This window comes from Haliotis cracherodii, unplaced genomic scaffold (genome assembly GCF_022045235.1).
Source record: "Haliotis cracherodii isolate W230 unplaced genomic scaffold, xgHalCrac1.p SCAF_26, whole genome shotgun sequence".
NCBI classification, from domain to species: Eukaryota; Metazoa; Mollusca; class Gastropoda; order Lepetellida; family Haliotidae; genus Haliotis; species Haliotis cracherodii.
The window spans coordinates 1905752-1924250 of NW_027266282.1; the positions used below are offsets into that span (position 1 = coordinate 1905752).

At 42.1% G+C, this 18499-nt stretch overlaps 1 protein-coding gene across 4 annotated transcripts in view; it reads left to right on the top strand.

Moving 5' to 3' along the window:
• Positions 1–13776, top strand: part of LOC139473064 (uncharacterized) — a 45983-nt gene extending 32207 nt beyond the window's left edge. For 2 of the 4 annotated variants that reach the window (XM_071255573.1, XM_071255574.1), the window contains exons 9-13: positions 587–1159; positions 1289–1442; positions 7254–7331; positions 7570–7626; positions 10233–13776. In XM_071255573.1, coding sequence (XP_071111674.1) covers positions 587–1159; positions 1289–1442; positions 7254–7331; positions 7570–7626; positions 10233–10326 — 956 coding nt within the window. In that variant the 3' untranslated portion in view covers positions 10327–13776. The other 2 variants (XM_071255575.1, XM_071255576.1) reach the window with 2 other exon arrangements.
• The last annotated feature ends 4723 nt before the right edge of the window (positions 13777–18499 follow it).

Here is an 18499-nt window from a genome sequence, read left to right on the forward strand (position 1 = left end):
CTTTTGTTTGTTTTTATGGGTAGGGCATTCAGATCCTACCGTTTAATTTGGTTTTGATTAGGTAATTGCCGAGGTGGTGATAGTCGGAGGATTTAGTGAGGAGTTGTGGTGATGTGAGTGCCTATTTCACTTAGAGTTTGTTGCGGTGTACGTTGGAGTGTTTAGATTGGAATATTAGGTGGTTTATGTCCTCAACTGTGGGACAGTGGGGGAAGTGGCCTTTAAGATGCTTTTTAATTTTGTGCTTATGGCTGTTTAGGTCTATGTGACCAGTGTGGAGTCCGTTAGTTTGTTTTGGCGGCATGTTGAGGCTTTGTGTCTTTTTACTATTTGTTTAAGATGTTAAGCTATCGTTGAGTTTTTTGTATTTAGATTCCCTTAAGTTTCTTTTATTACGACTATTCTCGTTTTGTTTTTATTTAGCCTTGCCTGAGGGAATGTGGATTGATCCCTTTTTGCTTTATTGTATGCAGCTTTACGTTTTGCCCTGGCTATTCATATTTCGGTAGTCCACCGGGGACGCTATTTTTGTCAAGTTGGGGTTTGTTAAATGGTTACGTAATATGTAAACCTGACACTTTTCCAGACTGGCCCTGCCATGCCCTCCTGACAACCGACTTTGGTGAGTTTGCGTCGCCTGGATGGCCCCAGCAGTATGCGGCCGACCAGACATGTGTATGGACAATCACAGCACCTCCTGACGCCAGGGTGTTTCTCCACTTCACTAACGTAGACTTCCCAAAATATGGGTTGGGTCGATGTAATGAACATTACGACAGCGTGGAAGTGTACGACGGGGAATCCCCTGCTGCCGCGCGCCTCAGCATCCTGTGTGGGTCCGAGGCCCCCTCCTCCATCACATCACGCTACAATACATTGCTAGTCAAGTTCCATTCCGACTCTTCTAAGGAAAGAACTGGGTTCCATGCAACCTATAAATTCCTGTACAAAGTGACCAGCTCCCCCAGTGTAGTGCCGACAACGGCAGTTCGGCTCGGAGTGAAGGTACATCAGGAACACCCAGAACTCAACGACTCCTCTCTTCAGAGTGTACTGACGGCTGATTTTTTGGAGCCAACGTACGACTTCTCTAACAGTGAACAGAGTTTGAACAGTGCCACAAATATGACCACCACGCGTGATGTACAAGGACGTCAAGGTTTGAACATCCGATTAGTTAAGGCTGTTGCTGGGTGAACATTTATTTATGAATTGTATAACTCTGAAACAGCCCAGTTGACTTATGTCTGTACATAAGTGTCAGTAATCTGTGCATGCTGTTTTGCAGGTGAGGACGGTGGAGTTCTGGTAGGCGTTATGGATGCCGAGAGTCCAGCTGAAGACAATCAGTACCTCTACATCATGTGGACACTGGTCACCTCGCTCTTTGTCATGCTCATCATCGTCATCATTGTCCTTGTCGTTGTCTGTAGATATTACAAGTAAGTTACATTATAGCATCATTTCGACACTCCCTCCATATCAAACTGATAACAGCTAATGTGCGTCTTAATGGCATTATTTCAACAGTTTCGACTCAGTTGCGATCGATATTGACCACAAGAGGCGTCATATTTATATTTAAACTCCGCAATCATAAGCCAAAGTAATATCGAAATAACTTCACAATCCACACAAGGTTCACAGCACAAATATTTCCATGTTAACACGTTGCATACTGTTCGCGATAAACAATATTCATTGGGCAGTCTGTTGTAAACACGCTACATGCAGTTCGCGATAAACAATATTCATTGAGCAGTCTGTTGTAAACACGCTACATGCAGTTCGCGATAAACAATATTCATTGAGCAGTCTGTTGTAAACTCGCTACATGCAGTTCGCGATAAACAATATTCATTGGGCAGTTTGTTGTAAACACGCTACATGGAGTTCGCGATAAACAATATTCATTGAGCAGTCTGTTGTAAACACGCTACATGTAGTTCGCGATAAACAATATTCATTGAGCAGTTTGTTGTAAACACGCTACATGCAGTTCGCGATAAACAATATTCATTGAGCAGTCTGTTGTAAACACGCTACATGGAGTTCGCGATAAACAGTATTCATTGAGCAGTCTGTTGTAAACACGCTACATGTAGTTCGCGATAAACAATATTCATTGAGCAGTTTGTTGTAATCACGCTACATGCAGTTCGCGATAAACAATATTCATTGAGCAGTCTGTTGTAAACTCGCTACATGCAGTTCGCGATAAACAATATTCATTGAGCAGTCTGTTGTAAACACGCTACATGTAGTTCGCGATAAACAATATTCATTGAGCAGTTTGTTGTAAACACGCTACATGCAGTTCGCGATAAACAATGCTCAATATGCAAACCGCTGTAAACAGGCTACATGCTATTTTCTACATATTGTTTTTTTCACAATGAAGATTAAACGGGATTGGTAATTAAGCCAATACTTATCTCAACACCTGTACCTCACAAAATACATGACCTTACAGACTTTGAGCGCATATACCACGTGAGACTCGGGCGACAGTATTGGTGCAAACAGGAGACGCGATCGATAGTTCTTAAGGCTGTGTGTGAAGAACAAACAACACAATTCACAACTCTTTCTGGAATATGCATCAATGATTTTCGTTAACAGCGCAAGTCATCGTTAGGACGGCTAAATGGTACATTTGATCACTTGTGTAAATAGTGTTAATCAATTTTAAAGAAATGCTTTTGGGAGTAACACAATACTCGTGTATTTATGTAGGCATGTAGTCTCGAGTAAGAGACTTTTCCACATTAATTATACTTTTCCCCTTTTCGTAATCAATTATTGTTTGACTTTCGGCCCTCATCCGGGACAGTTATTGTTCATGTTATTTTCTTGTTGTGTGTTCCCGGACTGTGCAAGGAATTCGCCAGCACTGTGGCCACCAGAAGCACAGAAGTGGCCATACTGACACAGGCTGACACACAGCTCACGAGGCCATCACCATGTTCTCTGCGTCCTTTGATACACCGATAAGACTGGAAGCTATTTATGAAATGTATATAGAAAGGGATAAGGTGTATTTAACTCAATCATAATAATTTGATATGTGGCGGTCCAGCTGCCCAATGCGCCGCAGTATCTTCCTTAGGCGTTCACGTATATCATGATCGTGGGTTCGAATCATGTTTTTGGTTTATCAGCTTCGTAACCCTGCTCAACAACAATGAGACAGGAATCCACCAAAATTTCTTCAGCATTGGTCACATTTCACTTACCCAATATAGAGAAATTGGATTTAATCTTAAAAAAGTATACAGATGCCGTACTAAGAGTAATATGCAGAAGCATGCACGATTGTTATATAACAGCAACACTAAAGTGTACTAAACATCTGAAACACTGAGGTGTACTAAACATCTGGAACACTGAGGTGTACTAAACATCTGCAACACTAATGTGTACTAAACAACAGCAACACTGAAGTGTACTAAACATCTGCAGCACTAATGTGTACTAAACAACAACAACACTGAAGTGTGGTAAACAACAGCAACACTAAAGTGTACTAAACAACAGCAACACTAAAGTGTACTAAACAACAGCAACACTAAAGTGTACTAAACAACAGCAACACTAAAGTGTACTAAACAACAGCAACACTGCAGTGTACTAAACAACAGCAACACTAAAGTGTGGTAAACAACAGCCACACTAAAGTGTACTAAACAACAGCAACACTAAAGTGTACTAAACAACAGCAACACTAAAGTGTGGTAAACAACAGCAACACTAAAGTGTACTAAACAACCGCAACACTAAAGTGTACTAAACAACACCAACACTAAAGTGTACTAAACAACAGCAACACTGAAGTGTACTAAACAACCGCAACACTGAAGTGTACTAAACAACAGCAACACTGAAGTGTACTTAACAACAGCAACACTAAAGTGTACTAAACAGCCGCAACACTGCAGTGTACTAAACAACAGCAACACTAAAGTGTACTAAACAACAGCAACACAAAAGTGTGGTAAACAACAGCCACACTAAAGTGTACTAAACAACCGCAACACTAAAGTGTACTAAACAACAGCAACACTAAAGTGTACTAAACAACCGCAACACTAAAGTGTACTAAACAACAGCAACACTAAAGTGTACTAAACAACAGCAACACTAAAGTGTACTAAACAACAGCCACACTAAAGTGTACTAAACAACCGCAACACTGAAGTGTACTTAACAACAGCAACACTAAAGTGTACTAAACAACAGCAACACTAAAGTGTGGTAAACAACAGCCACACTAAAGTGTACTAAACAGCCGCAACACTAAAGTGTACTAAACAACAGCAACACTAAAGTGTGGTAAACAACAGCCACACTAAAGTGTACTAAACAACAGCAACACTGAAGTGTGGTAAACAACATCAACACTGAAGTGTACTAAACAACAGCAACACTGAAGTGTACTAAACAACAGCAACACTGAAGTGTACTAAACAACAGCAACACTGAAGTGTACTAAACAACAGCAACACTAAAGTGTACTAAACAACAGCAACACTAAAGTGTGGTAAACAACAGCTACACTAAAGTGTACTAAACAACCGCAACACTGAAATGTACTAAACAACAGCAACACTGAAGTGTACTAAACAACAGCAACACTGAAGTTTACTAAACAACAGCAACACTGAAATGTACTCAATGACAGGAACGCTAAAGTGTACTAAACAACAGCAACACTGAAGTGTACTAAACAACAGCAACACCAAATGTACTATATAACATCAACACTAAAGTGGACTATACAACAGCCAGCAATACTAAAGTGTAAAACAGCAACAATGAAGTGTACTGAACAACATGAACACTGAAGTGTACTAAACAACAGCAACGTACACTAAAGTATACAATACAACGCTATGCTTGCATCTAGAGGTACCGGGGTTAGGTGCTGCATACAACCAGAGATGGACACGCACGCTATTGATTTGTAAATTGACATTTTGGCATGTTCATGTTTTATTTTTATGAAATCACGCATTTTCTGAAGTCAGTATGGCAAATTCAACCATTTGAACACTTACAGGAGTCTTTTATCTTTTGCAAACCGAAATTGTTTCAGATTTGGTAATAAACATAACTTTGCATTAAATCTTATTCAATATCACAGGAACTTTTGTTGTTCAGTATATATATTTATCGATTTTAAAATTCCAGAATAATTACTTCAGATCTGCTTGAAACTCAACCAAGAACCGTATATCTTGTACTAGTGTTTGATGTCTCTGTTAGTGTTATAGTTGACAAAAGAAAGCAAGAAGTGCACGTCTGTGCCCCGTGTCCAGGTGACCTACTTTAAGGTCATCTCAATCTTACCGCTATATACATGGCGTCATATAATTCCGTCGTGTGTGTAGCCTGTTGTCGGCTTCAGACTGCCACATTCTATTTCCTAAAGACATGTCACCGTATCAGCCTCTCAGCACTCTGTCTGTACAATTACTCCAAGCGTGGGTAGGAGGTTGTCGCGGGGCCGCCGGGGGTAGTCGCATTGCCTCGTATCTCTCGTGTATCAGGGGCATCACGGTGCTTTAAGCTGGATAAGCCGGAGCAACAAAATCCCATATTTCATACAATATGCCACACCGTATTTCATTTTATTTATCAAACTATCGGCTTTCCTTTTCTTACGATACTGTTTTCGGAAGCATTGTGATACATTGATGTTGAAATGGTGTGTGATAAGAAACCTACTGAGGCAATTACCGGGCTATTTATCGTTTCCCTATGGGAGATAGCAGGCTGGCGGAGCGCGCAGCACCTCATTACCCTGTCACTGGCCGCCGCCGCTTTAACCTAATAAGAGAGGGCTACTTCCCCTCAGTCGCCTGCACTATCTCAGCCTTTAACAATATACAGAACACTACTCATATAATCAGCCCTGTACACTGGCAGTTTTCAAATTATTGATTTAAGTTAAATATAGACAAGTCTCAAGCGGAAGTAGGTGTTATTGTACCTTCAAGATTTGTGTAGCCTTGGACAGCTCCGATGACCAGTGTGTGATGAACACGGAGATTCAGTCCAGCGAGTCCTGGCGATCAATAACAGATAGTGTGGAATAGATTAATTATCGAATGCTCATCTAAACTATATAAATCATTTGTCCAGCAGCATCACTATTGTGTCTGCCATCTAACCCACTTCGTTTTATATGCAATTAGCAGTCGTGCATATCGAACACATAGATCAAGAAAAGTCGGCTTTCTTTCTCCAATACCAGACGTGGAGCAAAGTGCTGCCTCTTTTTAACCATGCGCGTAACAGCGGGATATAATGAAACTACGTTGTTAACATTGGTTACACCATCGTGTGTCTCAGAATAGCAGCAGGGGAGTAAAACTCAACTGAAACTTGAAACTGTGAGCAGGATAAGCTGAGGATGTAGTGTCGCTGCTGTCCAGGCCATGCATGTGATTCAATACAGTTGGAATTACAGTCAAGGTCTAACACCCGCGGCTCATTGTAGCGCATTTTCTAAATTTACATAAGGTTTATGAACATTTGACGCACGACATCGCTAAATTCGTATACACCATCAGGCACTATGCGTACATGGTCAGAGTTAGCACAATGTTAGGAGCACTTGGATGATGTGTGAGGCGCTACTGCAACACATCCCATGGTCACCTAGTGAGACTGCAGACAGCTGTGCTGATCCCACTTTGTTTCAGGGTATGCAGACATCATGTGATATAAAGTGTTCCTTGTTTCAGGGTATGCAGACATCATGTGATATAAAGTGTTCCTTGTTTCAGGGTATGCAGACATCATGTGATATAAAGTGTTCCTTGTTTCAGGGTATGCAGACATCATGTGATATAAAGTGTTCCTTGTTTCAGGGTATGCAGACATCATGTGATATAAAGTGTTCCTTGTTTCAGGGTATGCAGACATCATGTGATATAAAGTGTTCCTTGTTTCAGGGTATGCAGACATCATGTGATATAAAGTGTTCCTTGTTTCAGGGTATGCAGACATCATGTGATATAAAGTGTTCCTTGTTTCAGGGTATGCAGACATCATGTGATATAAAGTGTTCCTTGTTTCAGGGTATGCAGACATCATGTGATATAAAGTGTTCCTTGTTTCAGGGTATGCAGACATCATGTTATATAAAGTGTTCCTTGTTTCAGGGTATGCAGACATCATGTTATATAAAGTGTTCCTTGTTTCAGGGTATGCAGACATCATGTTATATAAAGTGTTCCTTGTTTCAGGCGAAGACTGCCCAAGCGCCGCAATGTCCCCAACTATGCCTTCACCGAGGTGAACCTCTCTTTGTATGAGAAAGACAAGTAAGATATTTTAAAATTCCATATTTCCTTTTTACGCTGCGTGGTATGTACAGGCGGCTGGTTGACAAACCATTTAGGGCAGCTGACAGTTGAAAATGTTTCCATTCTTCACACAATCAGTACACTGCCTTTGTACAGATGTGCGCAGACCGGTGCCGCATCACTGGTGCGACATGAAGAAATATTCACGCACTCACTCCAGAAATAACCTACTGAAACCTATCCACTCTAACTGCAGCATGCTGAACGCCCAGTGCGAGGACAGCGAGACCCAGGAGAGTCCCGCGTGTGCCAGGTGAGTACAACACGCGCGCCCAGTCACGGGGATCATTGGACACAAATACAACCACATACCGTGTGAAGAGAATGTTGGATTTAAGTATGGATTATATACCGTGGGTAAAGAGTATATGCATGGCGTATCGTGGGCAGAGAGTATATACATGCAGGCATTCCGTAGGTAAAGAGTATATACATGCAGGCATACCGTGGGTAGAGAGTATATACATGCAGGCATACCGTGGGTAGAGAGTATATACATGCAGGACATATCGTGGGTAGAGAGTATATACATGCAGGCATACCGTGGGTAAAGAGTATATACATGCAGGCATACCGTGGGTAAAGAGTATATACATGCAGGCATACCGTGGGTAAAGAGTATATACATGCATGACATATCGTGGGTAGAGAGTATACACATGCAGGCATATCGTGGATAAAGAGTATATACATGCATGACATATCGTGGGTAGAGATTATATACATGCATGAAATATCGTGGGTAGAGAGTGTATACATGCATGACATATCGTGGGTAGAGAGTGTATACATGCATGACATATCGTGGGTAGAGAGTATATACATGCATGATATATCGTGAGTACAGAGTATATACATGCCTGAAATATCGTGGGTAGAGAGTATATACATGCAGGGCATATCGTGGGTAGAGAGTATATACATGCATGACATATCGTGGGTAGAGAGTATATACATGCATGATATATCGTGGGTAGAGAGTATATACATGCATGACATATCGTGGGTAGAGAGTATATACATGCAGGACATATCGTGGGTAGAGAGTATCTACATGCATGACATATCGTGGGTAGAGAGTATATACATGCATGAAATATCGTGGGTAGAGAGTATATACATGCATGACATATCGTGGGTAGAGAGTATATACATGCAGGCATATCGTGGGTAGAGAGCATATACATGCATGACATATCGTGGGTAGAGAGTATATACATGCATGACATATCGTGGGTAGAGAGTATATACATGCATGACATATCGTGGGTAGAGAGTATATACATGTATGATATATCGTGGGTAGAGAGTATAGACATGCATGACATATCGTGCGTAGAGAGTATATACATGCATGACATATCATGTGTAGAGAGTATATACATGCATGAAATATCGTGGGTAGAGAGTATATTCTTGAGGGCATGTTTATGTCACTGAGAGGCTGATAGACCCATATGACACGGGTTACACGTGTCACATTGATTGATCAAGTAATGTTTGTCAGATGCATATTGCGTATCCACAAACATCAAGGTGCACACAGACGTCGCACTACTTTCCTTATCCATGGCGGTGCTGCAGTGGCGGTGAGACACACATATATTTATCCGCTCATGCCTTGATCGCAGTGGGAGTATTAGCTGTTGTTGCTGCTGCTAACACTGAGCTCATCGACATTCAGGTCCAGCTCAGTACATCGGAAATATTACAGTGCAATATATTAATCCGACAAGCTGAACTAGTTGTAGAGTTTTTAGTACACACGATGTTCCACCGGCTATGGGAAATACGTTTGATGTTCCGTGGATAAAGTGATCGTGTGTTGCATATGTGTGGATTGCTGGTGAGGTGGCTTTCCCACTGCGTGGCAATATTGTGATGTTGAGTTTCATGCAATGACGAGATCTTTTGTCGTCTAATCCCCAGACATTCTGTTATTCCTTGTAAAGTGTCCGAGTGATGTATTGGTGCACCTAAGACACTAGGCCCTTACCTGTTGGCGTTTGGAATAAAATGTGTTCCCCGAACAACGTCAGTTGCAGCTTTTTGTCAGTTATACAATGGCAGAGTAACACTATGTGTCCTCACTTAGACACATGTACGTTATTTGTCTTCAGTTATACTGAGTAACAGTATTTGTCTTCAATTGCCCCGAGTAACGGTATTTGTCTTCAATAACACTGAACAACGTCCTGTCTTCAATTAGAAATATGTACGATATTTGTCTTCAGTTACACTGAATAACGGTTTTTGTCTTCAGTTACACTGAGTAACGGTATTTGTCTTCAGTTACACTGAAAAACGGTATTTGTCTTCAATTGCACTGAGTAATGGTATTTGTGTTCAATTACTCTGAGTAACCTTATTTGAGTAACGTTTTTGTCTTCAATTAGACATATGTACGATATTTGTCTTCAGTTACACTGAATAACGGTTTTTGTCTTCAGTTACACTGAGTAACGGTATTTGTCTTCAGTTACACTGAATAACGGTATTTGTCTTCAATTGCACTGAGTAATGGTATTTGTGTTCAATTACACTGAGTAACCTTATTTGAGTAACGTCTTTGTCTTCAATTAGACATATGAAAGATATTTGTCTTCAGTTACACTGAGTAACGATTTTTGTCTTCACATACACATATGAACGTTAGTTGTCTTTAAATGCACGCATGTACAGGGTATCGTTTTTTATCTTCAAGTACACTGTGTAGTTAACGTTTTTTGCCTTCAATTACACACATGTTCGTAATCTGTCTTCATTAACATAGAGTAACGTTATTTGTCTTCAATTACACATGACTATGTTATTTGTCTTCAAGTTCACATGATAATGCTGTATGTCTTGGTTTTGTAGTGAGTTCAACTCAGAAGAGGTCTCGTTCTATAACCCGCTTTATGAACGGAGGTTTCCTAAGACAGTAGACAGCGAGGACGGCAGCCCGTGCTAATACTGCTCAATATCGGAACTACTGATGTGTTGGTGCTGTTATCATCAGTCTACCCTGCCATGTATACCTGCATCTTGTGACGTTGTGTCAGACGCCAATCGTGTTTACTGGAAACATCACAGAATGATACATTACTATGGTTGTTGAGAGTCGGACAGAGGTAACAATATGAAGGTGGTGGTTACAGAGACACCAGTGAGTTCCGTGATTTCACAACACTATGCCAAAGCACAGACTTATCATCTCGGGCGCCAGATAAATATTTAAACGACTTCAGCCGTTTTCAATTTCCGGGATCTGTTTGAGTTAATGAAACCTTGCTTTGCACAGCGAGACAGTGGAAAGGTGGGATATCGAGTGTTAAATGTAACATAGAAACGTAGCATTCCATATATAGATCTTTACATCTTAGAGCCATGGCCTTTACTGATCGAGCTGCCAGTGCTTGAAACAGAGCATATCACCCAAGCGTTAAGATGCCGGTGCTTGAAACGGAGCATATCCCCCAAGCGTTAAGATGCCGGTGCTTGAAACAGATCATATCCCCCTAGCGTTAAGATGTCAGTGCTTGGAACAGAGCATATCCCCCTAGCGTTAAGATGCCAGTGCTTGAAACAGATCATATCCCCCAAGCGTTAAGATGACAGGGCTTGGAACAGAGCGTATCACCCAAGTGTTAAGATGACAGGGCTTGGAACAGAGCGTATCCCCCAAGCGTTAAGATGCCGGTGTTTGCAACAGAGCATATCACCCAAGCGGTAAGAGGCAGAGTTTGGAACAGAGCATACTATCTAAGCGTTAAGATGTCAGTGCTTGCAACAGAGCATAGCACCCAAGTGTTAAAATGCCAGTGCTTGGAACAGAGCATACCATCTAAGTGTTAAGATGCCAGTGCTTGCAACAGAGCATGACATCTCAGCGTTACGATGCCAGTGCCTGGATCAGAGCATATCACCCAAGTGTTAAGATGCCAGTGTTTGGATCAGAGCATATCACCCAAGTGTTAAGATGCCAGTGCTTGCACAAGCATATCACCCAAGCGTTGAGATGTCAGTGCTTGCAACAGAGCATAGCACCAAAGTGTTAAGATGCCAGTGCTTGCAACAGAGCATACTATCTAAGCGTTAAGATGCCAGTGTTTGGAACAGAGCATAGCACCCAAGTGTTAAGATGCCAGTGCTTGCAACAGAGCATGACATCTCACCGTTACGATGCCAGTGCCTGGATCAGAGCATATCACCCAAGCGTTAAGATGCCAGTGCTTGGAACAGCATATCACCCACGTGTTAAAATGCCAGTGCTTGGAATAGAGCATATAATTCCAGCGTTAAAATGCCAATGTTTGGAACAGAGCATATCATTCCAGCGTTAAAATGCCAATGTTTGGAACAGAGCATAACATTCCAGTGCTTGCATTCACCAATGTATACAGAGTGTTTCCGGTGGGTTGTGGATACAGAAAGGTACTATTGCTCGACGGCATACGTAGTTGTGACATTCCTGTAAGATCTGTAAATAGAGCATTACTCTTAAGGTTATATAGATGTCGAATCATTCATTTGTGAGATGCATTCATATTACAGTGCATGAAATGTGGACCATACTGTTTTTACTATTCTAATTAAATGCGTTCAAATATTTTATAAAAGAGAGACTATTCATGATCCCGTTTATTTTCTTATGAATATATATAAGTAAGTAATTTTAGAAGTTGGATTTGAAGTAGTGTTATATGTTATTCGTTCATTGCATATATACTGTTAGCATCCCAGTGTCATGCATACATAATATCTCGCATGACGGACGTCACAGCCCAGTGTCATGCATACATAATATCTCGCATGACGGACGTCACAGCCCAGTGTCATGCGTACATAATATCTCGCATGACGGTCGTCACAGCCTAGTGTCATGCGTACATAATATCTCGCATGACGGTCGTCATAGCCCAGTGTCATGCATACATAATATCTCGCATGGCGGTCGCCACAGCCCAGTGTCATGCGTACATAATATCTCGCATGACGGTCGTCATAGCCCAGTGTCATGCATACATAATATCTCGCATGACGGTCGTCACAGCCCAGGTTCCTTCCTTACTGACTTAATGTTAATGTTCCAGTTCTATGACGGCCGAGGCGTATACAAATATGTTCCTGTGTTAGCTCCTGGCCTCTGATAGGAAGGGTAGCCGATAGTGTCTTTTGGAGAAACACTCTAGGCCTTCCTGTAAATTTTCTATGGAAGTAATTACGAGGCGCTACCACAGATCCTGCGTGGGACTTCCAGGGCCTCCGTGCGACTTTCAGGGCCTCCGTGCAGGGTTCGGTGGAAAACAGACGTGCCCGTGTCCTACACGCAGCACATTACATACATGTCAGGTGGAACACGCCAGACCAGGGGTAGACTTCACATACTACCAATACCTCCCTTCAGGAAAATACCTTATTTAGCTTCCAAGTTTTCAAGTCGGTTACCTCTGCCCCAGTTGTTACAAGTGTTTATGTTCAATACCGACTGTAAAGTGTACAATGTTTGTGCATGTGTTAACCGTGACTACTATAGAGGAGGATTTTGAAATCTTAATTTGCCGGATCCGCCACTGAAGAACGTAGCTCAAACTGTGAATATATCAACCGACAGAATAATTGATGAGATGTGTCCATCATGTCTTTTGTATAAACGTTAACTCATTATGGCGCTTGTATGGGGTTGGTCTCGCTGCAAATGAGGAGGGCGAATTTGTACAGCGTCGTCACTCATACATACGGAATTCTTCCTTTCTCTGTCTCAAATATTTTACTACGTATTTCCTTGACGACTGTATGCTGGGTTTTGTTAACATATAGTTTTATAAACAATAAACACTTATGTGAGAACAGTTAAGTAGTGTGTCATATTTATTTCTGTATTCACCTTTCGGCCGAACATTTATATACTTGATCATGATCATATGTTCATTTCGTTCAACACATTGATGTGCGGAACAACTGTTGTTGATAGACAGAGACACAGAGTCTACTCGCACAGATACGTGACCCATACGTTCATAAGAGGAGACCCGACTGTCCACTCTTCACTCACGAGATGATCTCATACAGATGCATGCCTTCAGACGTGGGGAAATATTCCAACTCACTCTAAGGCTTCATAAAAATGCGCTAGATTCAACAAACGTGTATACGAGTACAGTACTACAGACATAGTACAGCCCCGCCTTCACCCAATGCATGTAGGTCGTCTGCTGCCATTGTGACATGCATATAGGTCGTCTGCTGCCAATGTGATGTGCATGTAGGTTGTCTGCTGCCATTGTGATGTGCATGTAGGTTCACTGTTGTCATTGAGACATGCATGTAGCTCGCCTGCTGCCATTGTGACATTCATGTAGGCCTATTGTGATATGCATGTAGGTACGTCTGCTGCCATTGGGACATGCATTTAGGTCGTCTGCTGCCATTGGGATATGCATGTAGGTCGTATGCTGCCATTGGGACATGCATGAAGGTCTATTGTGACATGCATGTAGGTCGCCTGCTGCTATTGTGACATGCATGTTGGTCTATTGTGACATGCATGTAGGTCTATTGTGACATGCATGTAGGTCGCCTGCTGCCGTTGGGACATGCATGTAGGTCTATTGTGACATGCATGTAGGTCTATTGTGACATGCATGTAGGTCGCCTGCTGCCATTGGGACATGCATGTAGGTCTATTGTGACATGCATGTAGGTTATCTGCTGCCATTGGGACATTCATGTAGGTCGTGTGCTGCCATTGGGACATGCATGTAGGTCTATTGTGACATGCATGTAGGTTGTCTGCTGCCATTGGGACATGCATGTAGGTCGTCTGCTGCCATTGTGACATGCATGTAGGTCGTCTGCTGCCATTGGGACATGCATGTAGTTCGTCTGCTGCCATTGGGACATGCATGTAGGTCGTCTGCTGCCATTGGGACATGCATGTAGGTCCACTGCTACCATTGTGATATGCATGTAGGTCTGCTGCTGCAATTGGGACATGCATGTAGGTCGTCTGTTGCCATTGGGCCATGCATGTAGGTCTATCGTAACATGCATGTAGGTTATCTGCTGCCATTGGGACATTCATGTAGGTCGTCTGCTGCCATTGGGACATGCATGTAGGTCTATTGTGACATGCATGTAGGTTGTCTGCTGCCATTGGGACATGCATGTAGGTCGCCTGCTAACATTGGGACATGCATGTAGGACCACTGCTGCCATTGTTATATCCATGTAGGTCCGCTGCTGCCATTATGGCATGCATGTGCGCCCACTGCTGCCATTGTGACATGCATGTAGGCCCACTGCTGTCATTGTGACATGCATGTAGGTCGCCTGCTGCCATTGGGACATGCATGTAGGTCTATTGTGATATGCATGTAGCTCGCCTGCTGCCATTGTAACATGATTAATAATAGATAACGAAAAAGCATTTGATCGGGTATGGTTTTATGGATTATTTATTAAACTGTATGATATAGGAATAACGGGTAAACTATGGAGAATATAAAGACTCTCCTACAGCTCTATTTAATCATTTGTATGCTTTGAAGGATTTAAGTCGGATGCATTCCCCGTGAATCAAGGAGTAGGTGAAGGTAGAGTCATGTCCGCCTGGCTTTGCACGCTATTTATTAATGATCTATATGAACTTGAAAACTCAGATTCTGGCTTAATTCTGCCATGGGGTAAATGCCCTGGGATCCTTCTTGCTGACGACATTACTTAATGGAGTATCTCAAATAAAGGCCTGCAAAATCTTCTTGATGTCGTTCAAAACTATGATCATATGTGGCAGCAAAATATAATGTAACCAAGAGTGCAGTTTTATACTTTGGATGCCCAAACAATAAGGTTCAAACCACTAATATATCAATTGGCGATATGCATGTTCCACAAAGAAAATCTATTAAATATGCAGGTGCATATCTTAGTACAGATGAATAATCGCTTGAATGTACAGAATCTGCATGTGAAAAGTTACGTGTACTCATCAACACTAACCATAATACTGGGTTGTATTTTGGTGGTCTGAATCCTATATCAGCAGCACGTATCTGGGAGAGGGTAATCTTATCATATGAACTCTATGGATGTACCGTATGGGATAAACTGCCTCTAAAAAGTATGAAATGCTTGAAGTTGTACAACGTCAATTTTGTAAAATAAAAGTTCAGAGACTTCACAGGCGCACTCCCAGTATTGTTGTTTTGGATGCTATCGGTATCATGCCACTACAGTATTACATAGATTAAAGAGCACAATACTTCTTAGGAAAGCTATGAAATGCAAAGTATAACTGTGTTTTTAAAGAAATGTTTCTAGTTCGCCTGGGTCAATTTATGTGTACAGATAGTTTTACATGCAATGTATGGAGTAGAAAATCTCCGATATATAATATGCTACAACTTGTACAGAAGTATAACCTAAGTGATACACTTTTAACTATGTCAATAATTATCAATATATTAATAAGAAATGCTGGTCCAAGGCCGTGAATGATGCTATTAAATCTCATCGTGATGATAAATTTTATGTCCATCTTAATTCAAGACTCAGTCTGTCAAGATATGTTTGAATAGGATCAAGTAATGAACACTATCTCTGGAAACTAGGCTTGGATAAGTATGACCATTTAACTAATATTGCAAGACTTGTATTCTGTGGATCAGCAGAAATTGTGTCCAGAGAATGCTTTTGTAAAACTGTTGCCAATGATATTGTACAGCACGTGTTTATGTCCTGCATGATCAATATGAATGACCGAAATATACTTTTTAACACCATATGTGATATCCTGGATGTAAATGTTTTTGTTAAGATCAAGGAGAAAGATGACGATGTTATTCTTGTGTTTTTACTTGGTGGATGCCAATAGAGTGTATTATGGAACAAGAAAGAGATGTGTGTCCAAAACTAAAAAATAATGTAAGTCGCTTAAAAGGAAATGGCGATAGCTGCTTAAAAACTTGTATGTTTATGAACATATGTAAATATACCCCCAATTCGAATTAAACATGTAACATAATTATATCTGCATATTGTAATCTTCATTCAATTGGAGGAAAAACAGAATATCTATCTATCTATCATGTAGTTCCACTGCTACCATTGTGACATGCATTTAGGTCGTCTGCTGCCATAGTGACATGCATGTAGGTCATCTGCTACCATTGTGACATGCATGTAGGTCGTCTGCTGCCATTGCGGCATGCATGTAGGTCAACTGATTCCATTGTGACATGCATGTATGTCCACTGCTACCATTGTGATATGCATGTAGGTCCGCTGCTGCCATTGTGACATGCATGTGCGCCCACTGCTGCCATTGTGACATGCATGTGCGCCCACTGCTGCCATTGTGACATGCATTTAGGTCCACTGCTGCCATTGTGACATGCATGTAGGTCCACTGCTACCATTGTGACATGCATGTAGGTCCGCTGCTGCCATTGTGACATGAATGTGCGTCCTCTGCTACCATTGTGATATGCATGTGCGTCCTCTGCTACCATTGTGATATGCATGTAGGTCCTCTGTTGCCATTGTGACATGAATGTGCGTCCTCTGCTACCATTGTGATATGCATGTAGGTCCTCTGTTGCCATTGTGACATGAATGTGCGTCCTCTGCTACCATTGTGACATGCATGTAAGTCGTCTGCTGCCATTGTGATATGCATGTAGGTCTTCTGTTGCCATTATGATATGCATGTGCGCCCACTGCTGCCATTGTGACATGCATGCAGGTCCACTGCTGCCATTGCGGCATGCATGTAGGTCAACTGATGCCATTGTGATATGCATGTAGGTCGTCTGCTGCCATTGTGACATGCATGTAGGCCCACTGCTGCCATTGTGACATGCATGTAGGTCCTCTGTTGCCATTGTGACATGAATGTGCGTCCTTTGCTACCATTGTGATATGCATGTGCGTCCTCTGCTACCATTGTGATATGCATGTAGGTCCTCTGTTGCCATTGTGACATGAATGTGCGTCCTCTGCTACCATTGTGACATGCATGTAAGTCGTCTGCTGCCATTGTGATATGCATGTAGGTCTTCTGTTGCCATTATGATATGCATGTGCGTCCTCTGCTACCATTGTGACATGCATGTAGGTCCTCTGTTGCCATTGTGACATGAATGTGCGTCCTCTGCTACCATAGTGACATGCATGTGCGTCCTCTGTTGCCATTGTGACATGCATGTAGGTCGTCTGCTGCCATTGTGACATGCATGTAGGTCGTCTGCTGCCTTTGTGATATACATGTAGGTCCTCTGTTGCCATTGTGACACGCATGTGTGTCCTCTGCTACCATAGTGACATGCATGTGCGTCCTCTGCTACCATTGTGACATGCATGTAGGTCCTCTGTTGCCATTGTGACATTCATGTAGGTCGTCTGCTGCCATTGCATCATGCATGTATGTCCACTACTGCCATTGCGACATGCATGTATGTCCTCTGTTGCTATCTTAACATGCATGTAGGTCCATTGTTTGCCATTGTGACACTCATATAAGTCCATTTTTGTCACTGTGACGTACATGCACGTCCACTTTTGCCATTGTGACATGTATTGTGACGCCGATTGCTAATAAAATGACAAGGTAGATCGTTGACGTTATGCCATGCATGGAGGCTCAATGTCAATAAAACGTTCCTGAAGAGCGTACGGAGATGCACCTGCAGCACTATCCATGCATAGAGGTCCACTGTCTGTAGTGCTGAGAATATTCCATAAATGAGAGTTACGGTATGCATGGATGTCGATCGTTGACACTACACCTTGCATGGGGGTCTGCCACCGATACAATGCATGGAAGTCCACAGTTGAAATTTATAACATCGACATTACGCTTGCTGTGAAGGCCTATCGCTGGCTCATGACGTCATGCATTGAGATGGCGGCGTGATAGAGACGTTTATATGGTTACGCTTCGGCTTGGCAAGACACTTCAGTGTTCTTTTCAACGGGCAGCGGAGTTCCCAAATTCGACCAATTTTCAGTGCCCTGCACTCAAACCGCGCCGCAGACTCTACAGGGAGAATAGCTGTGAAGATAGTATCATCACGCCAGAGTTTATCCCCCTTGTACACCGGAAACGTCCAGTTTGACGTTGGCGCCAAGTGCTCTGCGCCTCC